Source organism: Brienomyrus brachyistius, chromosome 19 (genome assembly GCF_023856365.1).
Source record: "Brienomyrus brachyistius isolate T26 chromosome 19, BBRACH_0.4, whole genome shotgun sequence".
In the NCBI taxonomy this organism is placed as follows: domain Eukaryota; kingdom Metazoa; phylum Chordata; class Actinopteri; order Osteoglossiformes; family Mormyridae; genus Brienomyrus; species Brienomyrus brachyistius.
In genome coordinates, this window is record NC_064551.1 from 10,643,712 (window position 1) to 10,661,956 (window position 18,245).

The 18,245-nt window shown below is 43.7% G+C and overlaps 1 protein-coding gene across 6 annotated transcripts in view; it reads right to left on the bottom strand.

The window, feature by feature from the left end:
* The window catches only part of LOC125714409 (serine/threonine-protein kinase MRCK alpha-like), an 80,600-nt gene that overhangs the window by 38,768 nt on the left and 23,587 nt on the right, over nucleotides 1-18,245 (bottom strand). For all 6 annotated transcript variants that reach the window (XM_048984981.1, XM_048984978.1, XM_048984980.1 and 3 more), the window contains 4 exons: nucleotides 15,705-15,796; nucleotides 6,732-6,815; nucleotides 6,217-6,312; nucleotides 4,444-4,592 (listed from right to left, as the gene is read on the bottom strand). In XM_048984981.1, coding sequence (XP_048840938.1) covers nucleotides 4,444-4,592; nucleotides 6,217-6,312; nucleotides 6,732-6,815; nucleotides 15,705-15,796 — 421 coding nt within the window. The remainder of the gene's footprint in view (nucleotides 1-4,443; nucleotides 4,593-6,216; nucleotides 6,313-6,731; nucleotides 6,816-15,704; nucleotides 15,797-18,245) is intronic.

Consider the following 18,245-nt stretch of genomic DNA (forward strand, 5'->3'; position numbering starts at 1 on the left):
CAGATCGCTCCCCATGGACACAAAAAGGCCCCACCAAAAAGGCAGACCAGAGGCGACAGGGCAGAGCTGAACTCCACACATCTCTAACCCCCCACCTCACATGACTCACTCCATTGGGCGTGAAATTAAACGGATAAACGTTATGGAATCGGGAAGACTGTCGTACGGCACCCATGACACATTTACAGCCCGGAGAGCGACCTGGACATCATAGAAGGCTCTCCATAGGAAGATCAGGAACAGGTCTCTCCCCACAGACGCTTCCTGGTGACATCAGAGCTTTATTCACTGCGTTCACCGCAGTGTTGCTTCAGATAACACCAGATTCCAGGGGTCCGAAGCCTATCTAGAAAGCTACGGGCATGAGGCGGGAACAACCCAGGACGGGAGGGCCAGCCCATCGCAAGGCATAGTCAACAACTATTAAAATGTTTTCTGTTTTAAAGAATCTAACATAAGTTTTGGTAGAATTGTATCCCATCCAGGAAGTACTCCTGCTTTTCTTTCTTGAGACGGTTCACAGTGACCCTCTGCTGGGGTCGTGGCGTAAAGGACGGATGGATGTACTAAGCTTCATAAATCACTTTACATGTATTGAGAGCCTATGTTATAAATACAGTCAATCATATATAAATTGACTTCATGAATAGCACTGGAGCACAACCTACAAACATCAAGGAAGCAATAGGTCTTCAGTTATGTGGTGCTTTTCCACTGCCTCCAAGAACCGAGTTGTACCCAAGCCGAGAACAGACGGTTACCCATTGTAAATTACACAAGCTGTAACTGTAATCGAAAATGTGCCTAAACCGAGATAGTTGTGTCACTAGCATCTGATTGGTCAAAGTACAAGAAAGAACCTGTGTTCTATAGCATTGTTTATTTGAATTTATTTGAATTTATTATGGATTATTTGAAGACATATTCCATATATTATTCATCATTAGTAGTATCACACATCTACTGGTCGAATCCCGATAACTCAGAACTTTAAAACTTCCAGCTTCTTACTTGGAAAAAGTACTAAAACAGCTGAACGGAATGGATTCGTAATGCAAATTTACACAAGCTAATGTTCATTCCGCTAGCGTTTCATGTTAACATAACACAGCAATTCTCACAGACTTGCTATTGGAAATTAGCATGTAGTAAATCATGATGTACACCGAGTGAACAATAAATAAGCATCTCTTAGTTTTTATGTTAGTGTCGCTCACCAAACCCGACAACGATTTGAACAAGCTGACCTATCTGCAGTGGAAAAACTAAGTGAGCCAGAACCACCCTGTAACTAGTGTCTCTTCACAGTATGGGTTGGGTGCAGCCTGGTTCCTGTATGTCAGTGGAAAAGCACCAATAGATGACCAACAGTGAGGTTTTAAAATGTTCTCAGAGACCATATTGTAACAGCCTGAGTGTGACACCTTCTGCATCATCACTGCAGCAACCCGAAATCCACAGCATACATGGTTAACCAGATGTGACCAAATAAGGGCACAGTGCTCATCCGTCCATAACTCACACGTCTCAGTTACTGGTTCCCATCAAAATCTCACATTCTAGGCACAACAATGTTCAAAACAAGACCTTGGTTAATAACGCTACATTCCAAGTAGTAAATATTCTGTTAACATGCTGTAACTTTTATAAAAATGGCCATAATGTTAACCATGAAACACTGTGAGCTGTCAGATTCCTACAAGTCCAGTTACCGTGCTGAATTTACATTAGAATACCATTCATTGGGAGCGTATTCCTCCAAATCATGAAAAGCACTTACATCTCTCTATTTTTATTGGCACGTGGATCATAAAGCATGTTCCGGTTGTGTGGCCTACCCTACATTATGGGCTCCGGTATGTGAGGGTCTCTTTTGTTCTGCGAGTGCCCTGTGCTACTCCTCCCATTAAAGCCGCAACATTTGGCTTTTTAATTGTTACATTAACTGCAATAAACGCGGTCGAAGCGCGCTGTTAGCTTTCTGCCAGGTGGGCTACTATGCTGCGTCCGTGCTTTTGACGTTAAGAACAATCAGCAGGCTGTTCTGCACCTCGTTACATTCAGGACAAACAAAATGAACCCGGTGCTCTGTGACTCTGCCTCCGATCCCAAAAAAATGAGATCGTTTTAACATCTAGGCCATTTCTCGCCTGGCCTACTTGCACAAATGGTCAAAATAAGCTACTCTGGGGACTAACTCTCAGTACACAGACCTCACTCTGTCTTCGGTTTGCTTCCGCGGCTTGTGCTTGGCATGTCAAGTTGGCCTAGTCGCCACTTGAAGTGATACTGGTCATACGGCGCTAAATCTAGGACAACGGTGATGCTGCACCACCTACTTTTTCAGCCAGACATCCAAACTCAGCATGACCACCATGACCACTATGCTCACTATCCTCCCCTGCAGATGTACAGTGGGTTGGCAGCCAGGACCGTCACCCTGCCGGGCGGTTTGCTTCTCCCGTCCAGGCACAGGACACATGACTGGTTGGGCTGCTCATTTTATCTCCATGACTTCAAACAGGGCACTGAAGGGAGACCCAAAGAAAGCCAATAAAAGGCTTTACAAGGCCTGAGGGAGGAGGAAGCAGTCATGGCTCCTACGGTGGAACATCGGAGACAGATGTAGCTCGGTTGTTCTGATGGGGACAAATATCCCCCCCCCTGATTCAGGCAGACCAGACCATGGTCCATAGCCACCCAGGAGCAACCCCAGGTGGACCTGGTGAACTGTGCATCCAGAGTACTGGACAACTACGACGTTGAGGTTTTGGAACCTCCTCTGCAGGTCTACAAAAAGTGTTTGCCAACTGAATCATCCTTAACCTTCTCAGTTGGACAGCTCTGACCCTAATAAGTCTGTAATCCTTCCCAGGCTACGCTACCCTTCAGTCATACGTGCCTTGTAAATCAAAACACAGGCACAGATACAGTATTAATTTTGTACGTTAAAATCCACAGCGTGCTATTACTATACACTGGAACACGGAAATTCCTCCGGCAGAAAGAACCACAGTGCTTTGTCTTGGCAGAATCGCAGGAAACAGAGTGGCTCGCTTCTCCAGCTTCACAGGGAGAATTGATTTCAGTTTTCCACAAGCTAAACCCAATGTTCTCCATCTAGAGTTCCACTCATGATTACTGATGAAAGAGCTCACTCCTGCCGGAGAGGAGGGTGACTGCAGAGGGCTGGGGGCTCCTCTCGCACTGGTCCTCTCCCCTCACCCGCATGGTGCAGCAAGGTTATTGGCCGGGGCCCTGGGCGGGGTCCACAGCAAGATCGCAGACTAGCCGTCACAGCTCTTCCTGCACCACTTCAACCAACAAAGGCAGCCCCGCCCCAGGGTATCGTGACTGCGGTTCCACCCCTTGGGAAATGTGGCAGGGAAAGAGGTCACCATAGCACTGGCAGGCCTGTCCTGTCTACTGTCTTCTCCTCTGAGAGAAACCCAAAAAAGGGCTACCCAAAAAAATCACGTACATGGGAATGCCTGAATGCAAAGCTTTTCTGTAAATGCTGGCTTCTCGTCTTTTCGAGGGAGTGGGCTGCCGAGACCCCACCCTCCACAAACCGACGGACTCTCGGCACCACAATGCCAACCAGTCATTATGATTCCCACACTGAAGAAAGACCACCCCACCCCAAAAAAAGAGTGTACAATTAACAAGAGCAAAATAAACCTATCTCAGATTATTCCTCTTGGGCCCACATACGAAGGCTTGGGGGGGGAGGGGGTTCCTTTCACAATTGTAGCCAAACATAGATTAGTTAGGGGCAGAGCTGTGGATTCTGTCCAACACCAAGGAGATGTATCCAGCCAATGACTTCCAGTGTCACAGAGTCACAACCGTTTCCCACAGATAGAAATTCTTAGAAGTCCCAGACATTGCCTCTATTGTTTCTGTGCAACTTAAAACAATAAAAATTTAAAAAGAAAAACAATCTCAAGGTCACTAGTGTAAAGAAAACTGTTGGGAAATTTGGTGGTACCGTGTCTGTTACCCACCAAGTTTAACGAAGGGGAAAATGAGGACATACTTCAGCCATTTCAGGAAGTATCAAAATACTCAGGATGAATAGTTATGACAAATATGTAACCCCATATTCAAAACAAGAGTAAATAAACTGGCCTTGAAAAGGCATTAGCATGACTCTGCAATCTCTATCCCCGGCAACCACATATCCCACGAAATGCATTTTTTGGAAATTATTGCAGCCATGACAGATACAACCATCCTGATATCACCCAAGACCCCAAACCATGAACAAACTCTCAATCTCTCTCCGTAGCGATGCTGTATTCTTCAAAGAACCCAGCCTTGCTGCTAAAGAACATTTTTTTGGGGGGATTTTTTTTTTAGACATGATAGAAAAAAATTCATATTAAAACAAAGCCTAGTGGAAGTGCACTTATGCTGAACACTGCCCCCTGCAGGTCTCACCTGTGAACATAGTGCAGCTGGTGCACCGAGTCAATGGCCAACACCATCTCTGCCAGGTAGAATCGCGCCATGTCTTCCGGCAGCCGGTCCTCAAACTTACTGAGCAGCGTAAGCAGGTCCCCTCCCACGTAGTAATCCATCACCAGGTACTGCGGAAAACATGAGCATCAAAACGTCTGTCACCTTCAAAGTGCTCTGCAGAGACAGAACTAAGTCTGGACAAGCGCAGTTATCATAGCAGATCCATCAGATATCACGGTGGATTACCAATATTACTGTGTCTGGAACAAATGCATATCACTCCTTCAAAAAAGCTGTGATTTCACACTATAATTATGAAGATGATTTTATCAAATGTGACATGCAACTTCTGAACTACAGTGAAGTAATTAGGGTTTTGAGTGCAAGAGACTTATTACTTTAACCTCAACATGGCTGTAAAGACAAAATATTCAGCATAAAGAATGTTAGGAAAACCCTAAACCAGGGTTTCCCAATTCCAGACCTGGAGAGACCATCTGCAAGGCAGTTTGCAGGTTTCACTGCTCAATCACATCTTATTCAGCTCAACAGCTTAGTTTGTGTTTAGTATGTGTGTTTCAGCAGGGAAATCTGCAGACTGGCCCACCAGGACCAAAATTGGGGAACCCTACTCAGAACACTTCAAAAAATACACACAAAAGAACCGTTAGCAGCCCACAGAGACCAGTGAACAAATAATATGCATATATAAACACTTGCAGCCATGGCCAACACAATAACATCCTAGGGGTGTAGTTTGGAAGGGTGGGTCTTGATTGTTCTTGCAAAGAAATATTGCTAAAACACATGGAAGACAAAAGAACTTGTGATTTATTTGTCCTGGCAGCAACAGAAGAGTTTCTACTGGTGAACACATTTGTTTTGAAAGCCATATATAACTTAATGACATATAGAAAGCTGCTCTTAAAAACCATCTTCTTATTTTGCAAGGAAACTGCAGCTCACACTTGGAATCATGAGCCGCAACAGATAGACGTAAATGGCATAGAAGGAGGTGCAACACTCAGGGCACGTTTGGCTGGCAGTTTGCCGGAATTAAATCAGTTATAAAAGTGGTGGAAGTTCTGCCAGACACGCGTCGTGAGTATAGGGTATCTACAAAAAAAATAAAAGCCCGACAGGAAGTTCACGGGGTGGCACGGCCACTGTAGCTGGCTGTCCACGGACTGCTAATGTGTCAACATTCCGCTTTAGGTCCGCTGGTGCGGGTGACAAAGGCAGAGCACTTCTGAGCAGGAGATGAAACGGCCAGACGACTCGCCTTTCACCACGCTGACACCCAGACACTCGTGTGTTTGGCAGGCGATCAAGAAACCCAACACCAGGTATGCCTGGCTCCAGAGGCTGAGGGCTCTTTGCTGATGCCATTTCAAGGCTTATCAACTTCAGGCTGCCTCATCAACACACAGTGTCGTCACTGTTTTTTTGGTCAATTATCTGCTGTAGTTATACATCAACGCACACGGACAGAAAGCCGACATCTACATGAAGAATGAAAGCAGACAGCGTACAACCTACCCAGTGCACACACAGATGCACTACCCAGATAGACTAATGCTTCCAAAGAGATGCTTGGAAAACAATTCGACCAGCAGACTCTATCATTTCCCTCATTCACATGAGAATCAGAAGAAGCAAAAGACTCTAGGAAAACACGGAGATCTCTCTCCAAAGATGAGAAGCAGCTGGCACGAAGAAGAGGACAGCAGCGTCTGTTACGCTGTGACTCACCAGGTAGTTGTCATCCTGGAAGGCATAGTGCAAAGTGGTGATCCACTGGCTGTCCCCGTTCACCAGGACATCACGCTCCTCCCGAAAACAAGCCGTCTGCAGGACATAGAAAGTCAGGCTGTCAGTCCCCACACATGAATGGAGTCTAAACACACAACTATACTGAGGTTTACTAAGCACACATTCATCCACCACGTTTTTATTTGGGGCAAGGGCTGTAAAACTGCTGTTTCTGAGAGGCCTTTCCCACGTTACGGACTGAAGCGTGCATGCGATGCTTTGTTCTAACATACGGCAGAGCTACCCTTCCCCGTAAAACTCTCCCGAATGGCTGAACGAACATGGTGTTAAATGGGAGATGCATGAAGGATTCATGAGCCTCTAAATGCTTATGCTTCGTAGGAAAGTGAGTAATGAGAGAGGTGGGGGGGGCGGGGGAGGACAGGACATGATCAAGAACAGGTGTCGATATACATTTACGATGATTGGCTTATTCAGCGAACGGTGAGTGATACCTCAGCTCTCTTCAGCATCTCCCACTTGTTGAGGATCTTCATGGCAAAGACCTTATCGGCATTTTTCACCTTCACCACTGCAACCTGAAACACGGAGAAGGCTTCAGACGTCCAGCGGGAATACAGAAGGGTAAAGGCTATAGCATGTAGCTGTCCCACAAGCAGAGGAAGGGACACACTGCTACACAGCCAGCCGGGGAGAGTTTCACAAATGACTTCTGTTGTATGGTCTTGGGGCCTTCAGACGCTTCTCAAAACATTGTGTTGGCTGCTTCCCACAAAGACGCACAGCCGGTCGCTAGCGCTGCAAAACCGGTAAACATTTAACCAAGGGCGTAGGTTAAGTTTCAACCCTGCTGGGGACCAAATCTGGACCAAATCAGCCCCAAGCCCCCCACCCCCCTTAAACACACGCGGTACTCCCACTGGACATGTTCCTACAATCCATACCCAAATCCACATTGTCTGTATTAAGACACACTTTGAATTTAATGTGTATTTAAACTTCTGCCACATTTCTGTTTTGATGGTACTTTCATCAAAGCTTTTGCCACTAAAAATGCTCGTGGATTGAGGCTGGCATGTAAGGATTCCCTTTGCTCCTGCATTGCAGTCAAACTACATGCCACACACTTTCAGCTGATCTACACATACCAGCTCATATAAAAACACACAGATACAATGAGAAGTATAATAAACTTCTACAGAATGTTTCCAAACTGGAAATGACACGATCTTTATGATGATGCATGATGAGTTTACTCTTGGCTGTTTTCCATCCAATAACAGCTAATCCCAATTAAGTCTGGTCTGAAGTCTCTCCTTGGGAGTACGTAAGGTTTAGCACATAGTAGCAGTACATGGCAGGGTGTCTGTCATACATGAAGGGGAACTCTGAGTCATCAGTTAACATGAACAGTTGGTGCATTACAGTGTCAGACACAACAGCAAAGCAGGGCATACGACTAGACATGACTAATCAATAAACAAATATAGACACATAAATATGAGGCTAAGAAATTATTAGATATGTCATAAATTACAACCAAATTTTCTATGGAAGTTTATCAAGGTTCTTAGATTTTTTTTTAAGCTTAAGGTAAATTAATATATTATTTATATATATCTTTACAGGCAACCAAACTATGTTTTCAGTATCTGAGTGTCAGTAGTAATACAGGCATTGTTTTTCCAAATCTGTCATTGAGATGTGCTGATACTGAAAGTGATATGCTGCATGCAAACCAGTTAAAACAGGATTTGTTCTAAATATGTGTAGCAAGTGAGGCGGACTTGCCACTAGTATTTAGTTAATCTCACGTTAGATGCTGAACTGCAGCAAGAGACTGAGATGCCAGCATTTCAATGTAGTAAACAAAATGTAAATGTAAACACACACATACACTTTTGCATAAATATTTTGTGTGGATCATCCATTCATTTCTATGGGAAATAAACCCTAATCCCAGCAACGACAACCTTAACCCTCACCCAGCCCTACCCTTAACCCCCACCCAGCCCTACCCTTAACTCCCACCCAGCCCTACCCTTAACCCTCACCCAGCCCTACCCTTAACCCCCACCCAGCCCTACCCTTAACCCCCACCCAGCCCTACCCTTAACCCCCACCCAGCCCTACCCTTACCCATAAGTAAACAAACAAAATACGAGACTTTGGGCATTTCCTGTTTTTTTTTTCGTTGCAGTCACAGTTTCTTTGGGGATTAAAATATTTAGTTTAGGCAAACTTACAATTATGCCAGTCTCAAAACATCAACCTCCACCTGTCTGTCTCCTCTACTTGTGCCAACTTGTTAAACAATATCACAAGGAATGACAAAATATTCCTCTAACCTGCTGAGCAGGGAAAGGGGGGAAATCTTACAGCTAGAACAAACATGCGATAGTACATTACAGCAGCCAAATATACATTGATGAATACAGATAAAATGAAATTCAGCACAATGGTGGGATGAGGGATTAGATGCAGCACACACAGATTACAACTGCAGCATCATAATGCTTCTTGGCTTATAAAAGATATTTCATCACCTTGAGCTCGCAGCTTAGCTAACATTTTACAAGGGAAGCTGGTGCTGTGATCACTTTGAACAGGCCAGCCATTTATACCTGTCCCCATAGTGACACCACTCGTTTCGGCGTTGAATTCAGTTGACCGAGTAAATGCTAAGCAGCAGTGCACTGGATACAGCAATGAAATAGTATAACGTACATTACTGGGGCTCTCAAAAACTAGCAAAGTGAAAAAAGTAAAGTTTAAGTAAATATCTGTGAAATCCGCCTGTTCCAGCCCACTTGCATTAAGGAATTGTTAAGAAATCTTAGAGCAAACTAGACTTCTCCGTGTCCTTGATCGCTCCTCTTCCTGGCCGTCTTTTGCATTTAGATGTACAAGTAGGTCAGCTTCCGACGGGTGACAGACTCTTGCCTGTCGAGGCCTGAACGATGGCAATTCGCTTTGGCTATCACCAGTGAGGGCACAGTGGTATTCCTCGACAAAACAAAGCATTAAGCCAACCGCAGCAAAGCCTCACAAAAACAGACCAATGAATGTCAACGTTCGTTTTAAATGCGGGAGAAAGGCACACGCAAACCACTTATGGTAAACAATCTTCACTTAGTCTTTCCATTGCCACATCACGTAAACACTAGTAATAAGCATAAGTGTTTATCTGGCATGTTGTGCACATTAATTTCCAGTTTGACTTCTGAAGCTGTTTAACTAATTGTCAACCGCATTTCTTTCCTGTGTTATGTTTGTGGCCATGCTGGATTCAGGGGTCTAAACAGCCTCTGTTTTTTCTCCTTCCTGTCACATGACCCTAATCCTGCAGATCTATTGGACAGATGTACTAAGTGACTCACCCTACTGGTCAGCACAGGTGCCCCTACACTACCAAGTGTGACAAGCACTGCACACCTTGGAACTCCTGCTTGGAATGTGACCACACAGAGACAAAAACACTGCTCATGTTGATCCCTACCTCACCAGGGCAAGGAAGAGTAAAAGGATCCAACATGTAGAGATTTACACCAGCACACCTACACTCAAGGCCAGTTCATTTCCACACAAAGTTCTAGCGCTGTTATCAGATGGAACAAATTCATTTGACCCCTTGTCCTGCAGTTTCCACCCATGAAACGTGCCTTCCATGCAGTAACCAGGAAGATTTCCAGTCTCAGTAAAAGAAGGCCATAGGTCCATACCAAGTGAGCACTGTAGTCCTTTGCCAAGTCATGCATGATTCTGCAGTCCCACCCCACTCAGCAGTAACCCTGCGAATAGCTGCTCCCTGACAGCTCACTCTAGCTGGGTCACTCTGGGATCAACAGATTCTGGGTCACATAACTGGCCCACGGCTTATGGGAGATCCAATAGCAGTGACATGAAGGAGATAAGGCCCGCTTTGCTCACACTGCCCTCTTTTCAGTCTAGCTGCAGGGTGTGCACCTCAGGCTGCATTTATATTTCAACTGCTATGGCAACAATCTAGCCAATGAGGATGGTGTATTGTGAGGAATGGAACTGTGGTGCTTTTTAAAGATCCATTAATTCGTCAAGTGTTAAACATGGACAGAAGAGGGATATATTTAAATGCATATTATTCCTAAGAAAATAATCCTTTAATACTATGATGGTCACAGTGGCTCAATTCAGACTTGATTCTCCCATTAAAAAGTCACAGACGAAGATAAGCTAAGACACAGACCAAGGCGTAAGCTAAGACATAAGCTAACACAAAAACCAAGGTGTATGTTACCATATAAGGTAAGACACAGACCAAGGCATAAGCTAAGACACAGACCAAGGCATAAGCTAAGATATAAACTAAGACACAGACCAAGGCATAAGCTAAGACACAGACCAAGGCGTAAGCTAAGACACAGACCAAGGCGTAAGCTAAGACACAGACCAAGGCATAAGCTAAGACATAAACTAAGACACAGACCAAGGCGTAAGCTAAGACACAGACCAAGGCGTAAGCTAAGACACAGACCAAGGCATAAGCTAAGACATAAACTAAGACACAGACCAAGGCGTAAGCTAAGACACAGACCAAGGCGTAAGCTAAGACACAGACCAAGGCATAAGCTAAGACATAAACTAAGACACAGACCAAGGCGTAAGCTAAGACATAAGCTAACACAAAAACCAAGGTGTATGTTACCATATAAGGTAAGACACAGACCAAGGCATAAGCTAAGACACAGACCAAGGCATAAGCTAAGATATAAACTAAGACACAGACCAAGGCATAAGCTAAGACACAGACCAAGGCGTAAGCTAAGACACAGACCAAGGCATAAGCTAAGACATAAACTAAGACACAGACCAAGGCATAAGCTAAGACACAGACCAAGGCATAAGCTAAGACATAAACTAAGACACAGACCAAGGCATAAGCTAAGACACAGACCAAGACATAAGTTAAGACATAACCTAAGACACAGACCAAGACACAAACTATAGCCCAGATTAAGACACAAAGACACAGGCTAAGACACAGGTTATGACACAGGTTAGGACACATCCTATAACATAAGTTAAGACATAGACTCACACATATGTTTACACATATTATGACTTCAGCTGGAGGATGTGCATCTCTAAGTCTTAGTCAAAGATATGAAATGCAAGACATGTAAAGCATCAATAAACAGCAGGAATGCTGCATCTTACAGCTCTGAACAGATGAGTCATAATTCCACGTATCAACAACAACAACAACAATCACTATTAAGCAAGGCCTGTACTCCGATGGCTACTGCACATAAAACTCGTAGAGGGCAATGGGGTGAAGTGTTTGTGGATGTCTGGAGGCAGGAGACATTCAAAAACAGGAGCACTGAAAACAGCCGATGAATTCCAGCATAGTTCTTCCTCCCTGGAGACCCTGATCAGGGACCACACTGTCCTTGGCTCCGGCTCCCCTACACCGACTCTCTGCACGTCCCTGTCACGTGCTGGTCATCCGCCTCCCTGTCAGACACATTCATCACCATCACACAGATCCGAAGAATAACTGCTATTCACTCAGCACTGGTGGGACGGGAGGAGAAAGTTCTAAAATCCAGAACACTGCAGTCATCACAAGCATCACTGACACTTTCTCTCACTGCACAGTTTTTCCTGCATTCTTTGGCAGAAATCATCGAAATCTAAGTGAAGTAACTAGGTAAAAAGATTTAATTATCAGTCCAGACGTGGGTGGTAACACAACACTATGATCAGGAATTCAAAACATTTTGCGATACTATTTTTCATTCTTTTCTTGTTCCTTAGATGATGGCTAACTTGAGCTTTCTCAAGGCAGACTATAAGGATGAAAGACTTAAGACCTACCACAGCTCACAGACACAGCTGCATACCACGAATACTACACTGTCGCACCTTCTAAAAATGCCCGTCTGCAGTGTTAACTCTCAGCAAACCACAGCAGCTTCTTAAACCATCTTCTGATACATCAATGAGAGCCATGGAAAAAAGTGCTCACCATTAAACTGTGTTGTTACCTCCAGGTACCTTGCATTAGTATAATATTTGCTAACGCTATTGCTTACCTTAACAGCTTTACTATACATTAATAAAAAACATTGTACAATTATAACATTTGATATTATAACACAATGTCTGTTTTTAAAGTATATTAAAGCTATTAAGGCAAGTTAGGACGTTGAAGTATACTTACATACGGCTTATGAATGTTCTATGAATGCATTATGAAGGTGCACTGAATGTTCTACAAGTGCATTATAAAGAAATTATGATGGTGCAGTTAATGTAACCTAACATTTTTCCATCTGTTAATTTGTAGCAGTCCCTTACAGATAACGGTACCACGCAACTTGCAAATAACACTACACTACTTCCAATTTACATTAACAGCGTCCTAAAAAGCATAGCGCTGATGTCCTGATTTATGACTTGACGGCAGTGATTTCAGGACACAACTGAATATTTCTGAATGAGCTGAAACTAAGAAAAGTAAGCAAACCAGCTACTCTGGAAGTGGAACATAAAAAGAATTTATATACTTTAATGGCTCAAAGCTGTGTTTTATTGGACAAATTCAGTGACTTCATTTCTTCGAAAGGGTCTCCTTAACCGAATATTTTCAGGAATTTGATTAAAGACAATTTAAGGCAGAGATTTTTTTTAGATGGGAGACAAAATGCAAAGAAAAAAACCTCAAGACTGTTGAATGACCCAATTTTGGGGAATTAATTCGTCCCTGTTGTGGTGTTGGTCAGTACAGGTACAGACCCAAAAGCCCTGAATTTAATAATCAGTAGGAGTAATCCATTAACACTTAATACTCCAAAGAACAAATAACTTAAGACACTAAATACTAAACATGCGTGCAAGCATACTTACTAAAATGAGTCACAAATCACAAAAGGAATGAAAGATAAATTTTACATTCATATACATTTATTGAAATATAAAAACATGATCCATATAGATATACCGAAAGAGACTTTAATTGTGTAGATATTGAACACTGATTTGACATATGTATTCACTCCTTCAAGTTATGAAATATTTTGCCATTAGCTGTGACAAGATTATTTGTGACCACTGAGGCTAGCGTAACTATCGAAGACCCAGAAGGCCCAATCAAACAGGGTCAGAGCCAGAAGGCCAATCAAATGGCGTCTCAGCCAGGATGTCCAATGAAATAATGTCAGAACCTGCATTTCCCATCAAATAGCCTTCAGACTGTGCAGCTGCTGAGCCAGCAGCCTGTAGCCCCTCTCGTTTCATCCTGAAATGCTCCTCCATTTGTCAAGTCCCCATTTCTAACACTGAAAACCTTGTAACATGAATCAAGTCTGGTCACAAATAACACAGGACGAAAATGCGGTTGACAACATGCCGTACCATTTTCATAAAAATGAGGTAATACGCGAAAGCAAATTAAATAGCCAAGCAGAAATTCATTTCTCAACAAATTCGTAATTCAGAAGAATTAATCTCTGTTAGCAGTGTAAGAAGGCAACCGGACAGGCAGGGCGGGCAGCTGCCTGGGGCCCTAAGCTGGAAGGGGGCTATCAGCTGGAAGGGGGCCCTCAGCTGGAAGGGGGCCCTCAGCTGGAAGGGGCCCTCAAGGGTAGCAAATTGCAAAGTGCATGGCAACAACAAATTTGTGTACTCTATTTTTTCACAAAAGTTAAAACTGAGGACTTTTGTTTATTAAATTCTCTTGACTGATTTTCTTATTTCAGACTTAAAATTCAGACAAAAATAATGGTGATAAATTTTACCACGGCAGCAGTTGGAGGGATCCTACGGCCACCCCCAGAGTCCCTGGGATCACTTCTGCACAATCGGTTCCCATAACCAGGATACCAAATTTTACTTAAGCAAAGCAAACTAATAAAGTTCCTATTTATTCTTGCAAGAAGCAGCAAGTGACAAAGTAACAGTTCACTAACGGAATATTCCAGACATTGTGCAAATCTTGTTTTAATTTTTCTGAATTTTTTTCTCATCAAACTTGACAAATCGTAAAATTATTCGGACATATTAGAAAATACGTAATTTCACTAAAATGCTCTTCTAGATCATACAGCAAGCTGTGGAGCAGACAGCAGGGCTTGGTGCTATGAGATTTTCTTTTCAATTCTAGAAAAAATGAGGGGGAGGGGGTTCCTATAACCACTATTCCTATACAGCCTGGAATTTCCTATAACCACTGGCATGCAGGACCGACTAAAGACAGAGGGGAGGGGTTAACAGGATCTGACCCTAAACATGTAACATTACTCGGTTAAATAGAAGCCGGGTGTATATCGGAGTCAGCCCTGCCTGCACTCTCGTGTAACGAATCCAGATGACATCACTGCTGTGAACTCTGCCTCCACAGGTTTCTGAATACGTGCAACACTAACTCAGAGGCCAGGAACGCAGCTCCCAGCTGTTTGTCAGTTCATTAAAGGGTTACAATATATTATCTGATGAACAGAAGAACAATAGACAGGCAGATGAACAAAAAGACTCCGGTTTTTCAACTGAAGAAAAAGAGGGGGAAAAAAAACATCCCGACGCTGAAAAAGATTAAACAAAGTAAATGAGCCAAAAAGAAAGCGAGGCAAACAGACAGACAAAGCTGACGGTTTGCTGAAAAGTAGCAGGCGGCTGCTGAGTTACACGAGCTGCTCCAGGCTGTCCTGTTTCTGCCTGCCTGTGTTCTGAAGGACCCCAGATCACCAGGACCCGCAGGCACAGAGGTGGGCAACCCATAAACACTGTCTAGACTGCATAGCCAGCAATGGGACAGAATGAGCTTAAGCTCCAAATCATACACTGCTGCCGTGTAGCGAGGAGCCAGCAGACCTTGCCTGTGGAGCACACCTGTCACTGTTTACCTCCCTCAACCTCCTCAGATATCCAGGAGGTATAATCAAATCTCCTCCATTCACAAACTGTAAAAGTTGAAGAATATGGATATCATTCTCTCTCAAAAATAGCAGAGTAGGTTTAATGAAAGGCTTTTCCACTTCACGCTCCGGTCATCTCTGTGCATGAAATTGAGAGGTATGGAAATACACACACACACACACACACACACACACACACACACACACACACACACACACACACACACACACACACACAATCACTCATTATAAACGTGTCAAATAAAGTTCAGTTGGTATTAATTCTGGCTGCAGAATTTTAAAGTAGCTAAATGAGCCCAGATTCTTTTAAAATTTTCTTTTTATTATTTTGAAATGGAACGAAGGCATTTTCTTTCAACAAATTGGGTCATACTGGAAATATGCGCTGTATATTTATCCAGCTAGGAAACGACGACGACAGGCAACTGGAAATAAAATAGACATCGTAATCCACGCCATTAACCATTCTGTTTTTTCCCCCCAGCTCTGAATGACTTCATTTTGCTTCTTCATCAGAACTTCACTCTTTGGCAGTCAATGGGCGCTTACCTCTCCAAACGCTCCACGGCCAATCACCTTGAGGATCTCAAAGTCCTCTTTGTGCAGCCTCATCTGCTTCACTGTTGATGTGAAGGGCTTGGCTATGGATGGAGACAGAAAGAATGTGCGGAAATTACTTAACAGGCAGGAACCCACTGATCATGTCAACAGGTGGCCGGTCCCATGCTCAGTACGGCTGGGAATCCAGCGCCGCGGGTCACAGTGATGAGGAACCACATGGATTTTGAGATGAATGAAACACTCCCCTAAAGAAGAAGAGCCACCAATCATGACATACCCCATCATCCCCGGTAGGTTGACGGCCTGCTTATTCTGAATCAAGGCGAACTTTCATAGACGCGTCCTTGCTAATGGGCGTGGGAGCCAGTGGACATCAAACATCTACCTTTGGAATAAGGCTTGAAAAATCTCTACGTATTTACAATCCTGAGAAAGCAAATCCTGGCCAAGGTCACTCTCCCCAAGTAAGCTGTGATATTACACTCCTACATCGTCCCAAGAGTTTTTTTAGACACAAATTAACATACTTCACTGGTGAGATTCGTCTCGCTCCGGGAACTACTGTCCCTGGCATCCTGTGATGACAGACACAGAGAGCAGTGGACTGTTTCCCTAACAAAATAAAACTTAAACTGGAACCCATAGCTTTAACTAATCAAAATTAAATTTCTGACTTTTCCTTCTGGTATTTTAAATTCCAAGCAGTAGGGAAATTGATCTACGAGAAATCAAGCAAATATTTACTTTAATCAAAGACTTTATAGACCCAGCACGGTTTGCTGCTTGGTTAGTTGTGAAACATACCACGAAAAACTCGACCAAAACGAAGCAGCACAGAGGATCCCATCGAGCCGACACCATCACATGCCCAGCACACATCGCGATGGAGAGATGTCATGCTTTAGCGAGATTGGGGCAGGTGTGTTCGTTGTTGAACGGGCTTTCCTCTGGGTGGCAAGGGAGGGGATGCCCAGTGTGATTTAAGGAACATATGTAAACTTGATATTCCCTTTTCCACAGCACTAAAACAGGCTACGCTGAAATTCAGCTGCATACATAAACCCTTACAGCTACAGACGGACCCCAAACACAATCCTGTTCCATCCTAGCTGACACGGAAAACAAACTGCCAACTTTATAAAACGTGTCATCGATACCATAAGTGATAACCATGATAATTATTACTAGTTAAAAACATGACAATTCAGACAACAGACACGCAACATTTAGTCTGAAAAGTCCATTATTGAAGCAATGGCATGTTGACCATCCATGACTGTCAAGTGGCAATGCAGGAAGCAGATGATTAATTCTTGATAAATTAAGCCCAGACAGCGATGCTTCATCAGCGTTCGTGTTTTATGCAAAGATATAAGCGAGGCTGTACCGATGGAAGCACAGGCTCCCCGTACAGGGCACGGAAACTCCTTTGGCCGGCGTTAGCAGAGGAAGACGCACGGCAGAGCTTCGACGGTGGGGGAAGCGCCATGTGGAGGTCACCCTAGGGCCACACAAACACTGCGCTGGCAGCGAGAGCAGATCCTGCGGCTTCACGTTCCCGTGTGGCCTGACTTGGCCTGGCCTTTCCCCTCCTGCCAGGAGAAACACTGGAGACGTCTTACTGGAAGAGCAAAACAACGCTGAAAGGGCAGCGGGAAGAGATGGGTATTTAAGTGGCAGCAGCCGCTAATCGGGCCTCACGCTCAGCCACAGCTGCTGCTCTTGCATCCATTGCTACAACAACTGCTACTGCTTCTGAACTCAGAGGAAGATCTAACACAGCAGTTTTCCAAAGGCTAACGAATCTCTAACACACTACTTTTTAATCTTCCCAATGTTACACCACCATAGTCCTGGGAGATTTGCCCTTAAAATGTTATCATAATATTTTCAGAGGTGTTTAGAAGATTGATATTTATCATGATATTCTAAAATTCATATGTAGAAAACAGTAAAATATGACAGGTGGGTTCTCTCTTATTATGATAACCAAATTGTTTTACTGATAGTTATGGAGCATATGACAGGTATGATGATACAGTAACTTACGGCAACAACAGATTCACATTCTGATGGATTTTGTTTAAAAAATAATGACTGTAAATTATGCAAGAAATCTAGTGCCTTGGCTGTACCACAGTACTCATGATATTCTAATTGATTACGTCATTAATGTGCTTAATCACAATACGATATTTTAACGATATATCGCCCAGCTTACTCTACTGACTCAAGAGCAGTAAACAAAAATCATGACTACCAATCATATCGTTTGATTATCTATTGTTGTTGCCAGCAACGGCAACAAAAAACCTGCTAGCTGCGGAGACTGAGATTGGATAAGGTGTGAGTGAGCAGCAAGTGGGTGGTCGCTATTAAACTTGACACTGGCAAAGCGCTAGCTGCCAAGCTGCAATAAGGTGAGCCAGTACAGAAAGCTGTAAGCCAACACACAGGAACTGTGTAGAATGACCTTTTAACGTCAGATCAGTAAGCCGCAAAAATCTTTCCATAATGACATTAATTCTT